The sequence below is a fragment of the Euphorbia lathyris genome, chromosome 2 (genome assembly GCF_963576675.1).
Source record: "Euphorbia lathyris chromosome 2, ddEupLath1.1, whole genome shotgun sequence".
NCBI lineage: Eukaryota > Viridiplantae > Streptophyta > Magnoliopsida > Malpighiales > Euphorbiaceae > Euphorbia > Euphorbia lathyris.
The window spans coordinates 84,567,475-84,589,910 of NC_088911.1; the positions used below are offsets into that span (position 1 = coordinate 84,567,475).

Consider the following 22,436-nt stretch of genomic DNA (forward strand, 5'->3'; position numbering starts at 1 on the left):
CTCAGTTCAAGATGGTTGATGCACCTTTAATACTTCTCTCCCAATTATTATTATTATTATTTTTGTTTTGGGAAAATTACACAGAAATTCATTTTTCAAAAACTATTTACAACTATATCAAGTCATAAGTTTGGATTATATCGAACTAATAAAATCAGTAGTTTTAATATATTTTAAGAATTAGAATTTATAAATTAGAAGTCTAGAATAAATTTTCTAGGATTTATGATTTATGAATTGGAATCTAGACTTTTTAAATTATGATGTAAAATCATAATATATAGAGAATAATAACATATTAAGAATTAAGTTTGATGATATGACTTAGTTGTAATTTTGTATTTAATTATGATATTCATGTAATTGACCCTTTTTTTTTTCTACAACTAAATTGAGCTACTACAGCCCATTCCATCCAATCCAATCCAACCCAACCCAACCCAACCCAACCCTCTTCAATAAAATGGACATTTCGGGGGCGTTTGCGGTTTGGCCAAAACGAAGTAACCCTCCATCAAAAAAAAAAAAAAAAAAAAAACGAAGTAACCCGAGTGGCACTGACCCGTATTAAAGGAAGCAAAATCTTGAATACCCAAATCGTGCGAACCCTTATTTTCAGGTACTGGAACGAACAATCCTACCCCTCTCAGAGTTTCAGCTTCAATCTGGTCAGTAGGATATTATTTTTTTCGGATGGTTACTTTGGATGAAATTTTCAATCCGTGCTGGATTTAAGTTTATTTCTGATGTTTATATTAATTTTGAGTCCTTTTGAATTTATGACAATGATTTTATCAGAAATCCATGCAACGATGAGTTCCTTCTCAATTACTCGCAAAAAGACACCATTCCAGAAGCATAGAGAGGAGGAAGAAGCAAAAAAGAAGGTAGTTTTTCCTCTCTTTTCTTATTTTATTTAACTAGTGAAAATGACTGAGTTATTTTGTGACTTAAATTTTCTAGTTTCACTAATGATTCGATTTTTCTTTCCTTGTCTCTCTTTCCCTGAAGAGAGAGGATGATGAAACAGCTAGATTGTATGCTGAGTTTTTGGAGTCATTTCAAGGTGACAATGCACCTGGGTCTAAGACTTTTGTTCGGGGTGGAACTATAAATCCCAATGAGAAATTAAAAGCCGATGCTGAAGGTCAGCTCTAAACAGCTTCTTCTGTTTCCTATTGATTTTATAAGATAGTTTGTTTTCCCATTTTTATAATTATTTCATATTTGTTTCACACTATGATAAATTAGTAGTTTTCTTTTATTTTCTGAACACATTAATAAAAGTATGGACCTTTTTTATTCATTCACAAATGGCAGGTGAAAAGTCCAAAGATGGGGTATCCCTTCCGAAAAAGGGGAGTAGGTAAATAAATGCTTTTGATTGATTAACTATGTTATAATGCTCTTTCATAAGGCACATAGAGTAAGGACAATAACATGGTGCATTGGTGCTGATATTTTAAGATGTAGTTTTCTTTTATTAGGCTTGTAACTTTCGGAAAAGATGTATTGAGTTATTTGTTTAGTTCTGCTTGAAGGCATCAATTTTTCCAAAATAATAGAATTATCTGTTTTGACTCAAAACTATGGGAAATAGAAGCTTCACCAAATATTCCAATTCCTAGATTTTGGGTGTGATTGCAAATTTCCATCCATGATCCTGGAACATGGAATATTTTCGCTTATTTTTTCAGTTTTTGATGTTCTCCCATCTAGAAGTTAGGATGTATTGTATTATATAAATAGCATTCACTTATTCAAATTGCAAAAAGCAGATATTTCTCAGCTTCTAATATGTTTTGGTAAGTAACAGATAAAATGCATAGTCTGGAAAGGTGGCTTGAACTTGTCTCGGTTTCACTAACTTGATTTAATTGAAAATTCCTGTCACTGAGTTTCATGTAGGCCATAGTTGTTAAAGACGCAAGGCGCGCTAAGGCTCCAAGGGGCCTTGAGCCTAGGCGCATAAAATAAAATAAAATATATACTCTTTTACTAGTTAAGCATAAAAAGAAAAACACGTATGACCACACAAACAAAACCACATAAAAACATAATACTAAATCATAAATGTCAAAAACACCAAATTAAGTTCATACTTCATAGAGACACTAACGTATACTTAACGTCTTAACCTAAAATACCTAACTATAACTAATGCTATTAAACTAATAACCATTCATTGTCAATCAAAAAGAACACACACAGCAAAAACTAATAATCATCATCATCAAGGTCATCACTCTGTGTCTGTGGAAGTTTGTTTTTGTCTGGAGTGGAGGATACTTCTTTCTTTACGTGACTTCTTCTCCTAATCTTTCTCTAACTTTTATATATTTAATTATGACTGAGACTCTTGATATTCTTATTTAAATTAAGGGTTAAGATTAATCTTATTTAAGTTAGATCAGTGGTTGAGATTGATCAAACAGTTATTTAGAGAAAACTGTAAAAATAAAAATCTAAGTAAAAATCTAAGTAAAAACCACCAGGCACACCAGGCTCCAGGCTCCCAGGCGCGAGCAAGGCGCACAAGGCGAGAGCCTTTTGTACCGAGCCTCATTTTCTAGGTTCAAGGCTCAAGACCCTGAGCCTTGACTGAGGCGTGCCTTTAACAACTATGATGTAGGCATAGATTTCGTTGTTGAATGTGGAAGGTTGTTGTTAGTGTGAACTTCCAGGCCACGGTTCTATTTCTGAGATTTTAGACTTGGTGTTGCAAAATAGTGACTTTAGTATTATCTTTGTGATAGTAAAATAAAATATGGAATTATTATTGTATGCTTTTATAAAATTGTGCTATCCTGGTGGATATTTTTTAAAAATGCTTTGTCAACTATTACTTTCTGCTTATTAAGTTTGTTGCTCATATATGCAAAACTGTACTATTCAATTGTTGTATGCTTTGAGACAACCAGACAAGAAGCAGAAAAACAGTCAATGCTATGCTCTCTCTTCAAAACAGTCCCAGTCATGGTTTTCTTTACCTCCCTTGCTGGTCTTGCGTTTTAGTCTCATCTCCTTGCTAGTTTGATTTTTTATTATTCCCCTGCCATACCTTTGCTTCCATTACCCATAATCTCCTAGTATACTTGTTTTACTCATCCATCTTCGTTTTGCTTGAGATGGATCTTGATTCAGATCTATTTTCCCTCACTCTTTCAGTGTATAAATGGCCTTGTAGATCCCCTAGGGCACCTATTTTTGTTTTGAAACAGAGATCTATCAGCCTCCGCATTTTACAGCTCACCCTCTCTATTATTCGGAAGTGACTGAAGACAATTATTTGAGCTGTTTCTTATGGTCTAGATGGTTGATTCCTGGATTATCATTTACCGGAAATCTGATGTAGTACTTTATGTGGTGCTTGGAGGAGTTTAAGCCATTGATGCCTCTAAGGGAGATACTTCTCCAATATCCCTCTTTTCCCCTGATGTGAAGTGAACAAAATTACATGTCTTTTCTGCTAGAAAGGCCCTAGCTTGGAGATGGATCTCAAGGCTAGACTTTCAATGGGATTCCATTATTCAGCGGAACTTTCTCAGTTGTGGTGCATAAGTTTCTCATGGGTGGTGTGTGCAGTCTTAGGTGGATTGAACTGCATTTAAGGGAGTGCTTCTTTCTTTGGCTGTAAAATTAGTTGGCTAGTGAACTTTCATGTATTGGCTCAGGTAGTATATGGGGCTACGTTTGACTTGTTTTGAGCCTTTGATCTGTTGTACTCTTATTTCATCAATGGATATTATCTTTCACTCAAGGGAAATGAAGATGAAGCATGTCTTTGATTATGTTGGTCTATGATAACTGTATTTTGAAGTTTGTGGTTTTCATTGTGAGCCAAAGTTCTTGTGACATCAACTGCTACTTGCAATTGACTTTTCTTGAATTTTTCTGTTGTTCCGGTTCTGCTGCTATGAGATGTTTGTTAATAATTCAGAGTGACATCAACTGGTACTTGCAATTGACTTTTCTTGACTTTTCCTGTTGTTCATGTTGATGCTATGAGATGTTTGTTAATAATTCAGAATACATGAAATGCAGTATATCATTCTGTCAATCCTATTAAGAAATACATTTCTAAACCTTAGGAATGTTTATGTTACATGCTTAATAGCTACATGTTTGAACCTTGAGCTTTTATTCAGAAATTTAATTTCAGTGCATATATTAATAATTATTTGCTTCCATTTTGGATTGTGTGAAACTGGAAACTGACCCCTTAATATTATACAATTAATTTTCAACCGGATGATTTTGCTTTGTGGAGCTTACAACAGATGCTGATATAATTACTATTATGTAACGTTAGTCACACTAAACGTTTTTCTATTGCCTAAGAGTATTCTGGTTACTTTCTTTGTATTTTGAAGTTCCATGGAGAATAACATCATAAATATTTTTCTTCCGAAGAGACAAATTCACATCATGTTGTCAATATGTATGTAATGTTTTATGTACCCACAAGCTTCCTGCATGGTGCATGTCTTAAGTTGTCCTAGAATATTTACTCTTAGCAGTTAATGTAGGTCTATTTGGTTCTACTTTTAACAATTGGTGCTGCCTTTAATTGCAATGAATGAGCATCGCTCGAGCACATATATTTGCCTTTAAAATGTCAAATGATCACTAATATTAATTTTGTGTATACATATATGTGTGTGCGCGTGTGTAAGCCTCAAGAGCTTAAAACAAGTGATAGGAGTGCTTGGATCTTTGTATTTTTCAATGCATTTTTATGCGATCCTTGTGGCCTTTCCTGTTAATATACTATTTGTAATCATTAGATTGTTCTCGTTGCTTTTTAGATTGTCAGTACCTAAGTTCTTGTGTCAGATTAGAGAAGAATTTAGATGAGAGAAGAAGAGAAGAAGAATTTAGGAAGGAGAAGATGATTTCATTAATTTTCAGAATAGAATCCTTCCTACAATGCATGACCTCTAATAGAGAGGAGGTCAGAAACAGTTACAGAAAATAGCTGTAATTCAGTACAGCTGGATAACTAACTAACTAGAGTCCAAAATAGCTAACAACCTAGCTATTTAGCTGCTATAGCTTTAGGGAAAGGAAATAACCATATAGAATTTAAACTACTATTTGAATAATAAGGAACCTGAATTACAATTCAGTCCTACTTTTTCTTCTTCTTTGTATGCTGATTTGTGAGAATACTGCTCCTTTACTGCATTTTTGTCCCCAAGAATGATAAAACTCAGGAAATTGAGTTGCAACGGTAACTTGATTCTACCAAGTAGCATCAATAGCAGGCAAGCGTTCCCAATGAATAAGTAATTGTGGAACTACACTTCTTTCAATTATGGCATTGTGAGAGTTTAACACTTTAGCTGGTTGAATGACAAAATCACCAGCTGAAATAGGAGATAATTTGGTGAGAGGTGAAGTTGCTGGATCAAGCTTCCACTTAAGTAACGAGATGTGGGAAACATCATGTATGCCATTGGTGGAAGGAAGTTGTACTTGGTATGCAACCTTGCCATTACATGCTATAATTTGAAAAGGGCCATAGTAACAAGCAAAAAGCTTCATAGAAGTTCGCATAGCAAGAGTGACTTGTTTGTAGGGTTGAAGTTTTAAGAACACCCAGTCTCCCACAACAAATTCTCTATCAGTCCGCTTCTGATTGCTTCATCTTGTTTTGAGTAGAGGACAAGCATTCTTTAAGGAAGGGGCTCATTCTCCCTCTCTCTAGGAATAACTCTTCTAAAGCAGCTACATTTGAGGATTGAGAAGGATTGGAAGCTGAGGGACTACTCTATGTAGAGCTTGGAAAGGAGACATCTTAATAGCTCAACTAAAAGTTGAATTGTACCAATACTCTGCCAGGCTCAACCATTTAGAGCATTGCTTAGGCACTAGAAAACACATACTTCTCAAATAATTTTCCAAACATTGATTGAGCTTCTCAGATTGGCCATCTGTTTGTGGGTGATAAGCACTACTAAAGAGAAGTTGAATGCCCAAAATTTTTAGTAACACCTTCCAAAACGTGCTAGTAAAGATTATGTCACTGTCATATACAATTGACCTAGGCATTCCATGAAGTTCAAATATGTTGACTAAGAACACTTGAGCCGCTGTAGCATCATTGAGTGGATGAGACAAGCCAATGAAATGGCCTTATTTAGAAAATCTATCCACAACAAGGATATTAGTGTCATAGCCATAGGACTTAGGGAGCTTCTCAATGAAGTCCATAACTATATCCTTCCATGCACCATCTGGAATGGGAAGTGGTTGGAGTTACCCAGGATACGTAGAATGGTATGCTTTGCATCTTTGACATGTGTCGCACTGTGCTATTCAATTAGTTATCGGTGGAGGGAGGTTAGGCCAATAAAAATGTTGCTGTATATGAGACAGAGTGCGTTTTTTGATGCCAGAATGGCCTCCCATTGGGGAGCTATGACCGACTTCTATAATTTTGTTTCTCAAGTCTGTGGAGGAGCCAATATAGAGTCTAGAGTTATACGTGAGAAGGCAATTGGAGCAGGAATAAGAGGAGCGGAAACTGGATTGCACCATCATTTGGGAATCCATTTAGAGGCAATTTCATCCTTCTCATAAAATTGGTGTATATCATCCATCCATGTAGGAACAATCATGGTGAGGGCTTGAGGTTTAGAAATAGTAATCTCCAGGCCTTCTTGCTGTCTAGAGAGAGCATTAACTACTTCGTTCTCACTACCCTTTTTGTATTGAATGGTATAATCCACCCGTAAAAGCTTTGGGATGCCTTTATGTTGTAAGTAGGTAAATAGCTTCTGGTCTAGGAGGTGATGCTTTCATGATATGTCTTGATAATAAAAGCAGACTTCTCCAAATAATGCCTCCAAGTTGAACAAGCCTACAAAATTGCTAGATAAATAGTAGATAGGTCTTCCTTGCCGCATTAGAACTGTTCCAATTCCAATACCACTAGCATCATATTCCAATGTGAAAGGTTGGTCGAAATCAAGTAATGCTAGTATAGGTGCTTGAGTCATTATACTTTTGAGTTGTTCAAAGCCACTTGAACTTCTTAAGGCCATTTGAAATTGTTTTTCTTCAACAAGAAGGGAGCCATAGCCCTTAATAGATCTTCTGTAATACCCAGTGAGGCCCAAAAATCCTCAAAGCCCTTTGAGTGAAGTAGGGGTGGGCCAGTCTGTTAATTATAGCCCTTTTCTTCAACAAGTTGATTTATGTTTCTAGGAGATATAATTTTGAACTTAGTCTCTTATGCCATTCCTTGCAGTTCTAAAGGTTTATGATCCTTGTGAATTATAAGTCTATTGAACTCAAGTCAAAAGTGAATGGAGTATGACTCCTCATGTAGTCTGAACCCAATGTAAAATCATAATCACCTAACTCTAACACTCTTATACTCTTACACTCTTACAGTAAATTGAAACCTTGAGTTATGCATGGACCAATGAAAGTCATCACACTTAGTACTTAGAATGAGTTGCCTCCCATCTGCTACTGCTACAGCCACAACTTTCACTTGCAGTAAGGGCAATTTGGTCTCCATGGTTATCTTCTGTTCCACGAAGCTATGTGTGCTTCCACTCTCAATGAGAATCATAATGACCTTGTTTAATATTCCCTTCAGCCTCATTGTGTTTTGGTTAACACCACCATCCAAGGCATTAACAAATAATGAGATGGACTCAACATTCTCATTCATCAATACTTCATTTGAGTTTGCTTCTAGTTCTTTAACTATTTCTCCCTCCCCTTCATTTTCCTCTTCCATATTTAGCATATTGAGTCTTTTGGTTGTAAATTGGTGACCTAGAAAGTATGTTTCACCACACTTCCAACAAGCTCCTGGGGCTTTCTTATAATTTTGAGGCTGGAATTAGGATCAGGTGGTTTAGGTATTAGGGCTGTGGATGTAGTATATGTAGGATTCTATGTCCTATTAATGGTTTGAGATTTGAAGGTAGATTTAGTCTTGAGTTCCTCTATCATATTATTAACATGACTTTCCTAGAGCTTAGCCTTCTTAATTGTAGAATAGATGTCTGGAGGTTCAAAAGATTTGACTGCATATCATAGTTCTGGTTTTAATCCAGAGATGAAACTACTTACATAAAAAAAATTCAGCTATAGTAGGATGAACATCCTCTATTTTGAGCTTGAGTGCTTCAAATTGGTCCTGATATTCAACAACATTGGTGGTTTGTTTGAGTTGAGCCATCTGCTCCACGATATCAGTGGTTTCAGTCTCTTGGAATCTCTTGATGATTTCCTTACTGAATTCATCCCAGTTAGCCTCAGCGTTTGCCTTGATCCAATTCTTGAACCATTTGTCAGCTGTCCCTTGCAAGTAGATGCCCACCAGATCTAGCTTCTTCTTTCTGCAACTTCGAAAAGTTGGAAGTATTTAAGACATTTGCTCAACCAGTTTTCTATTCCAGTTCCATTGAATGTAGGCAATCGCACTTTGGAAGCATTTGGTTAAAAAATGGAGCTCTGGTATTGGTATCACCAGAGTTTGGATTTCTTAGAATTCCCCTGCCAGGGTTGATTCCAGAGGTGGAAGAGACCCCTTTATCATTGTTAAGAGGAGAGGAACTCTGATTGGCGCGTATTAATTGGTTTAAGGAAGAGATGGAATTCAATTGCTCCATCCTGAGCTGAGTTTGCTCTTGAATGAGAGTTTCAAACGTTGGTTCTGGGCAGTTTGTACATCTTGGAAGTGAGCTTTCATGGAGTCAAGTTGCATTGCTGTGATTTCTGCTTGCTTCATCTGGGTGTTCATTGCCTGGATTTATTGTTCAAGAGTATCCATGTTCTTTATTGCTGCTTTGGTTTGTTTTGTGGTGTTATTGATCATACACGTCAAGAATGGCCAAAGAACGAGTGTATGTGATACCAATGTCAGAACCTAAGTTCTGGCGTCAGATTAGAGAAGAATTTAGATAAGAGAAGAGAAGAGAGAGCGAGAAGAGAAGAAGAATAGGAAGGAGAAGATGATTTCATTAATTTTCAGAATAGAATCCTTCGGACAATGCATGAACTCTAATAGAGAGGTCAGAAACGGTTACAGAAAATAGCTGTAATTCTGTACAGCTGGATAACTAACTCACTAGAGTCCAAAATAGCTAACAACCTAGCTATTTAGCTGCTATAGCTTTAGGGAAAGAAAATAATGCAGAAATAACCACATAATAGGAATAACAGAATTTTAACTACTATCTAAGGAACCTGAATTACACATTCAGTCCTACTTTTTCTTCTTCTTTGTACGCTGATATATGACATAGATGTTCAATTATATCTACTGAAATGGAGGGAATATTAGACTCATAGTTGAGCTGGTGGTGTCATGATTTTTCCTCAATCATGCAATAAAATGAGTGTATGTTAACATGAGCATCATCCTTTTGCACAAAGGTGTTAGTGATGCTGGCTATAATACCAAATTATCTTGAAAATTCTTCTGCAGGTATGTTCCATCTTTTTTGCCACCTCCAATGGCTCTCAAGGGAAAGGAATCTGAGAAGAAGGTAATTTTGTACAACGTCAATCGATGTTATAATGTTTTTGGATGTTTCTTCTGTTATGTGTACTTAACTCCAATCTTATTATCCAGAAGGAAGAGGAGAGACCCAAGCAAAGGGAAAAAGGGAAGGCGCGAAACATTGACCATTTTATGGAGGAGCTGAAACATGAACATGAAATGAGGGAGAGGCGGAATCAGGAACGCGAACATTGGCGTGATGGGCGCACTGTAGAGAGTTCTGCTGTAAGCTTCTGCATATATCCTCTTCCTCAACCAAATAGTGGCAACCAAGATCTAATAGCATGACACAGTATTCATTTATTTTTCATTTGACAATTGACATACAAAATCTTTTTTCCCCTTCAAAATTGCCTTGCATTATCTCAAGCAACTTCTGTTATATTTGATATGACTGATAGAATTTTGTTATTTAGTCATTTTCTTCCATCCTTCTTAGAACATAAATGAATGCTATAATAAGGTTGCTCTGTTTCCAGCCATCCACTAGATTTGATGAACTACCGGATGACTTTGATCCAAGTGGGAAGGGATCTTTTGATGATGGTGATCCGCAAACTACAAATCTTTATGTTGGAAATCTCTCTCCTCAGGTTTGATATATAAATATACTCATGTCATGATTCATAAATGATATGTTTTATGCTTTCATAAGCATGCTTTGTTCCTAGGTTGATGAGAACTTTCTTCTACGGACATTTGGAAGATTTGGGCCTATTGCTAGTGTGAAGATAATGTGGCCCAGAACAGAAGAAGAGCGACGGCGTCAGAGAAATTGTGGATTTGTTTCATTTATGAATAGAGCTGATGGACAGGCTGCAAAAGATGAAATGCAAGGTTCATTACTTGTATCTGTTAATGCACTTACATTGATTAATGCATTATTGATGTCTTTGTTACCCTTCTTTTCATTGCCAATCCATGACACTCCCTTCAAGTACCCAGAGGTCTACGAGTTGAGCTAATTTCAGTTAGTGATGTCCGCTATGTCTTACAGATTCTCCGACATCTGTCTATCTACACCAAACAAATAAGAATTTAGGAATCTAGTAGGTAAGGAGAAGCTAAAACAGAGAGCTCTCCCTTGCCTTACGAGGCCACCCTATCTCTTAGTGTACTGTACCCTATGAAGCACGGACTCTTCCCCGGGGTCGCCGTGGCCGAGTCGGACTCGCCGGACTCGGGGACTCGGCGGGACACGGCTGGACACGGCGGGGACACGGCCGGAAAATGGGACACGGATGGGGACACGGCGGGACACGGGGGGACACGGATGGGGACACGGCGGGACACGGGGGGACACGGCTGGGGTAAAAAAAAGTTAAAAATTAGGGTTTTTTTTTTTAATTTTTTTATAAAATTTAAGGATCAATTATGCAATTTGTCAAAAATCCTAAATTATAATCTCTATCGCACGAATTAGAATTAGGTCTTCTCTCCTTCCTGCACAAATCGCAATTTCAACCCCTGTGCTGCGTACATCGCAGTTCTCCTAACATCAGGATTTCGTTTTTGTTTGGGAATAATCAGAAACAATTTCTTCTCTCCTGGGTTCTTCCTTCTCATGCGCTGCTATTCTTCTCCTGGGTTCTTCTCCTAACATCACGATTCCGATTTGTGATTTAGCATGTTTTTTATAGATTTTTATATCTAATATATATATATAATTAATTATATAAAATTTGCCGTGTCCCCGCCGCACCCGTGTCTCATATTTTCTAAAAATGCCGTTTGCCGTGTCCGCACCCGCGTCCGCACCCGTGTCCGTGCTTCATAGACTGTACCAGGGCTATTTGTTACTTTGACTTCTCATTTTGTCTAAGTTACATGTGCCATTTGTAGAATGGACTATGACCTTAGCAACGCCAATATTTTTGGTGTGGCTTTCTCATATCTGACATGAAAAAGAAAAGCAATTAGGGAAGCTAAAAGAGAACAAATGTGTAAACTGGATTAACTATAACAAGATTAGTTGTGTTTCAGCGGTCATGCAAAATCAATTGCCATGATTTGGTTTCTGATTCTTTTCTATTATTGACGTTTATATGTCTTCTGAATGCTGCAAATTAAAATGATGTTTACTATGGGTATGATTGTTTTTATTTCTGAAATCCGGAATGCCAATCAACACTTATGTATCGTCATTTGATAATCTCACTGGATTATGGATTTTCTTTTTAATTGAAAGTCATTGTAGAAAAACTGCTTTTCAAACTTCAAGTTTCAATAAATCACAGTCAAAGTTCTTAAGAGAAATAAATTATGTCACAGGAGTGGTTGTGTATGAATATGAGTTAAAGATTGGGTGGGGTAAATCTGTGGCTCTTCCATCACAAGCCTTACCTGCTCCTCCTCCAGGACATATGGCCATCAGGAGTAAGGAGGTATATTAAATTTTCTTACACCAGTTGTTATATTTAGTCTATAATTGTACTTGCTGAATGAATTATATTTAGATTTGAAAAATAAAGGCTTGAATATTTCATGATGTATATATTATTAAACTGGCAGCTCTGACTCTTTTGGGCTTCATCTGATTCTGAGACATCTATTTTATGTTTGATAGGGTGCCACTGTAATTCTCTCAGGACCGTCTGGCCCACCTGTAACTTCAGTTCCAAATCATAGTTCTGAACTCGTAAGTTAATCCTATTTATTTTACTTGCTTGTTTGCTTCACTTTATATTCAAGCTATCTATGCCTCGTGGAAATGAAATGTACCATATTCAATGCTTGGATTCTTTTCAGAGCCATTGTATCTTTATTGTGGTATAACAACCTGATTGGATCTTAGGTACTTATTGTTATTGCCGTGAATTTGTAATTTGTAGTTCAGCATTGACATCAATAATTGATGTTTCTATTTTTGTACAAAATCAAGTGTAGAGCTGATAATGTAATGGAGAGAAGAATAACATGTCTTTCGTTTTTATGCTTTTCGGCTGAATCTACAGTAATTAGATTGGTAAACAAATCCATTATATTTCCACTACACCAATGTGCATTGTAGCTGCATCTTTCACATCTCGCTTGCCTAGTCATCCTCCATAACCTACCGCTCCCTTTATTATTGATAGCCCAATGGTGTTGCGGACTTTTGATCCCAGACAGCTATGAAGCTGCTAGCTACCTTCTTACTTTAGTAGCCCGAGATGCTTGGGATTGGTGCATTTACCTAAGAGAAGATTTGATCTATATTTTCTTTTTCAGATGAAAGTTTCAATTTGTTTTTAGTGTTTGTATATCTCTTGATGATTTTGAATTTCTTTATAGGTTCTTACTCCAAATGTTCCTGATATAATGGTTTTTCCACCGGATAATGATCATCTTCGCCATGTGATCGATACTATGGCATTGTATGTTTTGGATGGAGGATGTGCTTTTGAACAAGCTATCATGGAGAGGGGTCGTGGCAATCCTCTTTTCAGCTTTTTGTTTGAGCTTGGTTCAAAGGAGCATACATACTATATTTGGAGGCTCTATTCTTTTGCTCAGGTGAATCCTCTTGTAGGCATTTTCACATGTTTTTGGATGATATAATTGGAATAAATGGCATTATTTTAATTCCTATATGACAAGTAATACTATCATTTAGGAACATTTATGTTATCAGGATAGTCAGATGTGGTATCTGCTTCATAGTAATTTCTATAGTACTATGATCTCTAATCAATAGGAGGCTATTGTTGTCACATTTTTGTGTATGCGAGTTGATATTTTAAGTCATTGTTTGGAATGCAGGGTGATGCTCTTCAAAGGTGGCGAACAGAACCCTTTATCATGATAACTGGCAGTGGCAGGTATTTCATCGTTCAGTAGTTCTCCATTTATAAAGTTATTTGGAAGGCATGGGAATTTATTGGAATTTTGGCTGGAGGGCAATTATAACGTTATGCTGCTTCTCCCACCCTACAGATGGATTCCTCCTACTCTGCCTTCAGCAAAGAGCCCAGAGCATGTAAAGGAGTCTGGTAACACATATGCTGCAGGAAAAAGCAGGGTATGTTAACCATTGTGATTTCTAGTGGTAATATTATTTTACAATATTGAGTGAACTTTTTTTACTGGATTGAGCTTTTGCAGCGTATCGACCCAGAGCGAACCTTGACAGACCCACAGAGGGATGAGTTTGAGGATATACTGCGTGCATTAACATTAGAAAGAAGTCAGATAAAAGAGGCTATGGGTTTTGCTCTGGATAATGCTGATGCTGCCGGAGAGGTGCTTCTCATCACTTCATTTTGTTTACCATTCTATGCTCGATGGGTTGCAAGTACATTTGTTTGATTAATTTAATTTATTTCCAGTAGGCCATCCTTTGTTTGGGCAGGGGTTCACAAGGGTTGGGCAAAATATAGTAAATTGGGATACTGGTGTTTGGAAAAATGTGTTGTTGGGAGGAATAGGGTTTTCTTAGGGTAATTTCATCAGTTGAGAATCTTCAAAATGCTCTAGTTTTCGTACACCAAATTGTTCCTTTAGTTATTTCCATTGGAAGGCTAATTTTTATGTGTTGTTCGCCTTCTTGCTAAATCAATTGGCAGGGGAAGGCTTGCCCCCAGTACACCCTTGTGGTGGGACCCCTCCCCGGACCCTCGCTCAGCGGGGACACGTAGTGCACCGGGCCGCCCTTTAACCTTACCTTGCAACCAAACACGAAAGGCTATTTACAATCCTTCTATGATACCTTGCATCCAAACACGATTTTAATTATCTCCTCTTACCTTACCTTCTATCGACCTTCATACCTACAATCCAAATAAACTGAGCAAAAAGTATTTTTGATCACTGTTATTACCGAGTTCGAATTGATATTAGCCCATTGATTATTTTAATCAGGCTGTATTTAGTAGTGAGACTTCATCTCACTTTGAACAGAAGCAGAATTCATCCATGAGGAAGTGGAAGGATTAAAAGAATAAATGATGAACTTGCTTCATTGTTGCATGCGTTTTATTTATTTGGTTATTTTTAATTGAACTGCAGGTAGTCGAAGTTCTAACAGAGTCTCTAACTCTTAAAGAAACTCCCATCCCAACCAAAGTTGCAAGGCTTATGCTCGTCTCTGATATTCTTCATAATAGCAGTGCTCCTGTTAAAAATGCTTCTGCATACCGCACTAAATTTGAAGCGACGCTGCCTGACATAATGGAGAGCTTTAATGATTTGTATCGTAGTATTACTGGAAGGATTACTGCTGAGGCCCTCAAGGTAGACTGCCTACTAGAACTGTTGTGTTTAATTTCAGTTCTTAATATTTCTTTTCTTCCTTGCCTTCTCTAAATTGAGCTTTCTATCTGTGGGTACCAACAGGAAAGAGTCATGAAAGTATTGCAAGTATGGTCAGACTGGTTTCTGTTTTCAGATGCATATGTGAATGGATTACGAGCGACTTTTCTTCGATCTAGTACTTCTGGTGTTGTACCTTTTCATTCCATATGTGGTGATGCACCAGAAATAGAGAAAAAGACTAGCACAGAAGATACAGGTGATGGGGGAAAGACCAACCAAGATGGTGCATTGGCAATTGGCAAAGGAGCAGCTATGCAGGAGCTATTGAGTCTTCCTCTTGGTGAGCTGGAAAGACGTTGCAGACATAATGGTTTGTCTCTTGTTGGTGATAGAGAAATGATGGTTGCACGATTGCTTAGTCTTGAAGAGGTAGAAAAGCAAAGGGGCTATGATTTAGATGATGACTTGAAAAATGCCCAGAGCCATTCGAGTTCTACTAAATTTTCAAGTGGACGCAGAGAAACAAATATTGAAGCAGAGCCAGTCGGATTGTCAGAGTGGGATCCTTATGGCAATGATGAGATGCAGTCTCAAAACAGAGGTTCTGCATCTTTAGGAACAACTCTCCCAATACCACAACCTGAACTAAAAGCCTTCACAAAGAGAGAGAAAAATGATCCTTTTCTTCCAGCATCTAAATGGGCTCGAGATGATGATGACAGCGATGATGAGCAAAAGAAAAGTGCTAGAGGTCTCGGATTGAGCTACTCATCTTCTGGAAGTGAAAATGCTGGTGATGGCTTGGGTAAGGCTGAGGATGAAACAGAGGTTGCTAATGACGCAAGTGTTCCCATGCAACCAGACAGTGGGATGAATGAAGAGCAGAGGTATAATACTATATCATAGCCTTAATCCTGCTTTCTTCTAGTGCATGCAAGCCCCAAACTTGTTTTGTTTGCACTCAGAATTGATTTGTCTCAATTGTTTTGTTTTCTCCGAGTTGCTATTTGTCCTGTGCAGCTAATTTCTCTTTTGTGGCATTTTGATCCTATCAGTCAGTCAATAGCATATGCAATCTAGTCCTATTACCAGGTTTATATTTCAACTGACTTGGCTTATGATATTGCAGACAAAAGATGAGACGTTTGGAGGTTGCTTTGATAGAATATCGTGAATCCCTTGAGGAGCGTGGGGTAAAAAGTGCAGAAGAAATTGAGAGGAAAGTTGCAATCCATCGGAAACGGCTGCAATCAGAATATGGATTGTCTGATTCTCCCCAAGATGTCACTGTGAACAGAAGTAAGTGATTAGTATGCAAGCCTACTTGAATCTTTCATATGGATTTCCATATGTAGGGTTGATGTGTTGTTTTTGTTTTATAAATACATTCTTGTCCTATTTATTTCTATCTTTTGGTTTTGTTAATCATATTTAGATTAATGATTACTTATGAATCACATTAATGATTAATTATGAAGAAAGTTGTGCAGTTAAGTGGGAAACATTGTAGATTAGTTATTTAACTTGTGAAAGATAAGCAAGAGTTTCAGGCACCTCCAGTTTTCCGAAGGAATTAGAAATTACTGAAGCTAATAAGTACATCTCTAAGAGTCTTGCAGAAAGTTGTTTCCCTAGGGTTTTTTTTTTTTTTTTTTTTTTATAAAAAATATATATATCCTTGCAGAGTGGTGGTTATCATTCAAACTCTTGAGCTCAAGGTTATATATGTCTATCTGTTGATTGTTGTTAAGGTTATACATGGTTTAGACCAGCTACAAAATTATTGTAGGTTTTGCATGTGTTTTAAGTAAATTAATCTTTGGACTTTGGAACTTCAGAGAAAGCATCTATGGAAAGAAGGGATCGGAGAGATGATAGGCATGAATCTTCAAAAAAGCGAAACAGGAGCCAGAGCAGAAGTGAGAGCCCACTGCGGAAAACATCAACCAGGGACAGGGAGAACGATCCAGACAAGGATCGGGAAAGGCACAGGGATAGAGATAGGGTTCATGATTTAGAGAGAAATCACCGTGAAAAGAGTGGAAGTAGAGAGCGAGATGATCACGGCAGAGATAGGGATAGGGATAGGGATAGAAGGAGACGGGTAAAGTGAGTATGGTTTATGAACTTGGAGACTGCAGAGTGGATCAACACTCATCTAAGTTGAAGAGTGATATTTCAGATAAGCAAATTGGCTTCTGATTGAAATCTGCCAGAAATTATGTGAAAATTTCTGGTGAAAACCTGAGAGAAAATGCTTGTTGTTAACCAACCATGTTGTAGTAGATGTATTTTCAAACATATTGATTGTGCTCACTAATTTAATGAATTGGTGCAGAATATTACATGTCCGAGTGAGTTCGGATGCTTTGAATCTTGATTGGATTCTGATCAGTTTCACGTTTGATGATACTCTACTACAGAATCATTTGCTGGAAAATCATGTATATTTTATATTCTATTGTTATCCTTGAGTGAGGCAGCAGATCATGATTCTCATTAGGTTCAGGTACTTATCATTATTTACTTAATTTTGCCTATCTTAATTCCAAAATGCCTTTTTATTGTTCATTTTGTTTGCTAGATGAAGCAGAAATTTTAGTTCGAATTTGGCACTCTTGCCGAATTATACTTTGAACTTGGCACATTAATTTAACTGAAGTGATGAAATATGATTATTCGGTTCGGTTTTTCAGTCTATACTGTTCGGTTTTAGTTATTTCAGTCTGTTCAGTCTAAATGGTAAAATTACTAAATTAGCCAAACCGGCAGGTCTGTAATTTACAAGTTCCGGATGATTTATTTTCTAATTATCTAGTCCACTAATCTAGCTTCCCAATTTCAAAATCATCCATGAGCATCTCGTTTTTCTCTCTATTCTCTGATCGCACACTGTTTTCTCAATTCTTCATTTCCTTTATGTTTTGGTCACTAAAATCCTTTAAAATTAATTAATTTTACCCTTGACTTTTTAGGTCTGTTATTTGCTAAATTTGAATTTTTAACCTGTAATTTTATTTTGATTTGATCTATTTAATTTATTATTATGATGCCCAGAAAATGAGGCACCACATGACATGACATGATTGATCTACTATCCAAACTTACCAATACAGTTCTAGTTACATGTATTGGGTTCCGAAATTACCGGATCTACTTTGAAATAAAATAAACAATATTTTATCCTAGGGATGAATGAAAGTAGGAGGGAATTTTTCTCACATTTATCTATAATGTCATGAGATTTCATTAAAGGTAAATATCTTAAAAAAAATCTACGTGTTTTCACTTTTTATCAAACTAGTATCTGTAAAGTATTTTTTCAAATGGGTCTTATATTTTCGTTTTGCTAAAAACGATGGTCATTTAGTTTAATATTATAAAAATGACCGTTAACGATTTTAAAATAGAAAATTCTAAGAATTAAAGTTGTTTAGTATCACATTTATTATAAAATTAAATTTTTTATTTTCAAAATTATAATTTTTGGAGATTTTTCTCTCTAAATATTCACTTTCTATCTTCTCACAAAACAACACCTAAATGACATCAAAATTAAAAAGTTGAAGAATTAAAGTTTCTTACAATATCATTAAGTCTTTGAATGTTTCAACTTTGAGATCGTCAACAGTCATTTTAATTTTGAGATCATTGTTTTTAATAAAGTGAAAAACACCGGTCATCCACTGGTCGCAAATGAAAACCCCAGGTCCCGTTTGGACAATTTTTTTATAGATACCATTTTGACAAAAAGTAAAAGCATATGAGTTTATTTTTGGACTTTTTCCAAAATTAAAAGTGTCCTATATTTTTGTAGTAGATATGTTTAATTTTCTATAACTTCAACAGTACAACAACAACAAAGCCTTACTCCCGAAATGATTCGGGTCGGCTAACATGAACCATCATATAAAACCGTGAAATCAAGTCGTGTCAGCGACACAAATTCTCTCCCTCCACTCTTTCCTATCCAGTGCCATATTTTTCTCAATCTCCAATACACTCATATCACTCTCGATCACCCTCCTCCAAGTTTGCTTAGGTCTTCCCTTACCCCTCACTACTACATCCCTTTGCCACTCTTCAGTCCTCCTAACCGGTGCATCAAGCGCTCTTCGTCTTACATGGCCAAACCACCTTAGTCGGTTTTCCCTCATTTTATTCTCAATAGATGTAACCCCTAATTTTGTTCTAATTATTTCATTACTCACCCGATCCTTTCTCGTATGACCTGTTAGGGATTATAGCCAGTTAATCAACTGTAGCGCAGCGGAATTGCGGTTCAAAATTTATTTCTAATCCCTTTAGTTTGATCTTTGTCCGTTAACCATTAATTGAATAAAACCTTTTGGATCCGTTTAGGGATAAAAACTTACCCGGACTGTATCTTCTAGAGACGGCTGAAGAATCCACAAAGTAGTAAGATCTCCGTAGTCAGGTGCACGAACAGCTATCGAGCCAGAACCGGTGCTAGCCGAAGAACGAACGAAGAACAGGAGAGATGGTGTAATTTGCCAATATAGCTTCTCCACTTTTGAATAAGTGGCCGCAAAAATCTATTGCTTTTCAAAGTAATAAGTGGTTGGCCGAATCATATGAATTAGTTGATTAGGGTTTTTAGTGTTTTAATTTATATATATATAGTGTATTCCTAAATCTAATTGGTTTAGGGTTAATTGGTTAATTACAAAACTAATCCAATCATAATCTAATTACATAAATAAATACCAATAATATTTATTTCATGCAATTAATTATGATTAGATTAAATTTAATTACCCCAATTAAACAAACAACACTAATTAATAAATTAACGTATTAGTTTAATTAATTATTCACCGAATGCAATTTCATTAATTTACAAATTAATTAATTACATCCCGTAAACTAATTAATCAATTAAATACTCAACACTTAAGACCATTAATCAATTACCTTAATACAAAGTATCAATTAATCAATTAATTAACCACCAATTAATTACCTTGATTTTTTACTATCAATTAATTAATTAATTTCATCTCTCCAATGTACCGTTCTATAAGTTCTAACTCAGATGTTCGATGTGCACGATCCTATGGGACTGTCCTTAGCTAGCAGTGGGCTCACGACCCACAGACAGTAAGTGGGTTCTAGCAAACCATTACTGCCCCTAACTGAGACAGAGTTTCAGCAGTCTAAAGATGCAGAGACCCTGTAGTTATCTCTTAACGTCTTTTACCATTTGATATCGATATTATAAACTAGAGGCATGGCGGCTGTCATCCTCTCTGATGTTTATGATATTTCTTGATCTTAAGTAGATTAATGAATCAGATAAGTAAAGTACTTATCAGGGTGTGACCACACACTTATCAATCTCACTTATCAAGTGGCCTGTGATATCATCTCACTATTATGTGAGTGGTAATTCCATCACTTCACTATCAATACTAATGTGTTCACCTGTTCACCAAATCATACCCGTATTTGGCATCCTGTTACAGACCTGTTAGGCGTATGTCAAAGTGAACCGAATCCCACATTGATATTATAATGAAATCTGGTCTGAAGACAGTTAGAGACCTACTTAAGAAAACTAATGACACAACCACCATGTAGTTTTCTCGGGCGGATCGATCCAGTCACATGTATACAACATGTACCCATATTCACAACTGACTTATCAAGTGCTATGGCTAGTATCAATTACTACCATACAGTCGTCGAATATACAAGTCTGTGGTCCTAATCATTCCCATGATAGAATATACTTGGGATATGGTTTTACGATTATCAATCAATGGATTCTCTATTCATATTATAGCACAAGATATAAATGAACTAAATTAATGCCTTTATTAATGTGACACAAATACATTTTATAAGAACCAATGCCTATGAACTAGGGCACACCAACAGTCTCCTACTTGAACTAGTTTCAAGCGGGTATTGCCCTAAACACTATAGATCTAGTACTACCAATTGCCTTGGTAAACTAATCAGCGACATTGTTCTCAGTGTCAACCCTCTACAATGTAATGTCACCGGATAAGGTGTTACTATCTAAGTACGCATTTGGATCTCTTGTGTGACATGGGATCCAGCGCTTGTGCTATGACCCCATTATTGTCACAGAAAACATCAACTGATCTTAGGAGAGTTTAACCTACTCCTAAATCAGTTATGAACTTCTTAATCCAAACTACTTCCTCTGTATCATCGCATGCAACCATGTACTTAGCTTCCGTCATAAAATCGGTAATGGTTGGCTACTTTAAGGATCTCCAACTAATGGCATCACCATTCAGAAGAAATCCATAACCAGTATGTGACTGGTTATCATCCTTAAAGTCTCGATCAACGTAACCTGATATTTCCATTCCTTCTACCCATCAAATACTAAGAAAACCATCCTTGGTACGGTTAAGGTACTTTAGGATTGCCTTGACTGTCTTCTAGTGTTCCTTATCGGGATCTAACTAGTACCGACTAGTCATGTTTGGTGCAACACACAACATCTGGCCATGTACATAACATATAGTACATGATGGATTCTTGTCTATGTACGATGCCTGACTCAAGCCTAGAAGTCGGTTGGATCTAACCTTATAGATCTTGATCGGCTTCTCCTAAGTCTTTCATTATGAAGCATTTACTCAACCACTGCTTGATCTTGCAGTGTTAATATATTGCCTCCAGTGAGTAGTATGTCATCGACATACAATATTAGGAAAGTGGATATGCTCCCACTGAATTTCATATACACACAGGGTTCATCAGAATTCTGCACGAATCTACTTGAAACACCACCTGTATAACCGGTGTAGCCTCCTCAATGTTTTGAGGATCTATATCGGTTCCCAAAGCATCCTCAGCATAAGCTGCATGAGTTTGTGAGTCTTGAATCTCAACGAGATCAATATCACTCCCACTGTCTACTTTGGAAAGGAATTCCTTTTTCCAAAAAGATTGCAAACCTAGCCACGAATGTTTTATTCTTCGCTGGGTTGTAGAAGTAATAACCCTTAGTTTCCTTAGGGTAACCCACGAACTGGAATTTAACAGATCTGGACTCTAGTTTGCCACTTATCAATTTCTTGACATATGCATCACAGCCCCAAATCTTCATGAAGGAAACGTTGGGCTTTCGGCCCATCCATAATTCATATGGCGTTCCTTCAACTGCCTTGTTCGGTGTATTGTTAATTATATGAGCAGCAGTTTCCAAAGCAAATCCCCAAAAGGAGATAGGGAGAGAAGCTTGACTCATCATTGAGCGGACCATGTCGAGCAGGGTCCTATTCCTCCTTTCTGACACTCCATTCCATTGGGGTGTACCAGGACGAGTGAGTTGGGATACAATCCCACACTCTCTCAAGAATGAGACAAACTCTTGGCTCAAGTATTCGCCACCTCTATCAGACCGGAGCGCTTTTACTTTCTTGCCAAGTTGGTTTTTTACTTCATTTTTGAAATCTTTGAATCTCAGAAGAGTTTCAGATTTATGTTTCATCAGATACATATACCCGTATCGGTTATAGTCATCTATGAAGGTAACAAAGTACAGAAAACCAGATCCAGCACTGGTGCTCATTGGACCGCATACATCTGAGTGTATCAGCTCCAACAGCTCTATGGCCCTTTCACCAGTTTTGGTGAAAAAGCGCCTTTGTCATCTTCCCTCTTAAACAAG

General features: G+C 36.9%; 1 protein-coding gene across 2 annotated transcripts; it reads left to right on the forward strand.

Moving 5' to 3' along the window:
* The first annotated feature begins 511 nt into the window (after positions 1 to 511).
* On the forward strand, positions 512 to 17,307 carry LOC136218791 (protein RRC1-like). Of its 2 annotated transcripts, none has more exons than XM_066005895.1 (18): positions 512 to 668; positions 799 to 887; positions 1,012 to 1,147; positions 1,321 to 1,366; positions 9,455 to 9,515; positions 9,602 to 9,754; positions 10,009 to 10,122; positions 10,201 to 10,366; positions 11,801 to 11,913; positions 12,096 to 12,167; positions 12,803 to 13,024; positions 13,271 to 13,329; positions 13,445 to 13,529; positions 13,613 to 13,750; positions 14,516 to 14,740; positions 14,843 to 15,648; positions 15,891 to 16,060; positions 16,600 to 17,307. In XM_066005895.1, the coding sequence occupies exons 2-18, from the start codon at positions 813 to 815 to the stop codon at positions 16,872 to 16,874; spliced, it is 2,916 nt and encodes a 971-aa protein (XP_065861967.1). In that variant the 5' UTR covers positions 512 to 668; positions 799 to 812; the 3' UTR covers positions 16,875 to 17,307. The 2 variants fall into 2 exon arrangements, with proteins under 2 accessions (XP_065861967.1, XP_065861968.1); XM_066005896.1 differs by having other exon boundaries at positions 9,605 to 9,754.
* The last annotated feature ends 5,129 nt before the right edge of the window (positions 17,308 to 22,436 follow it).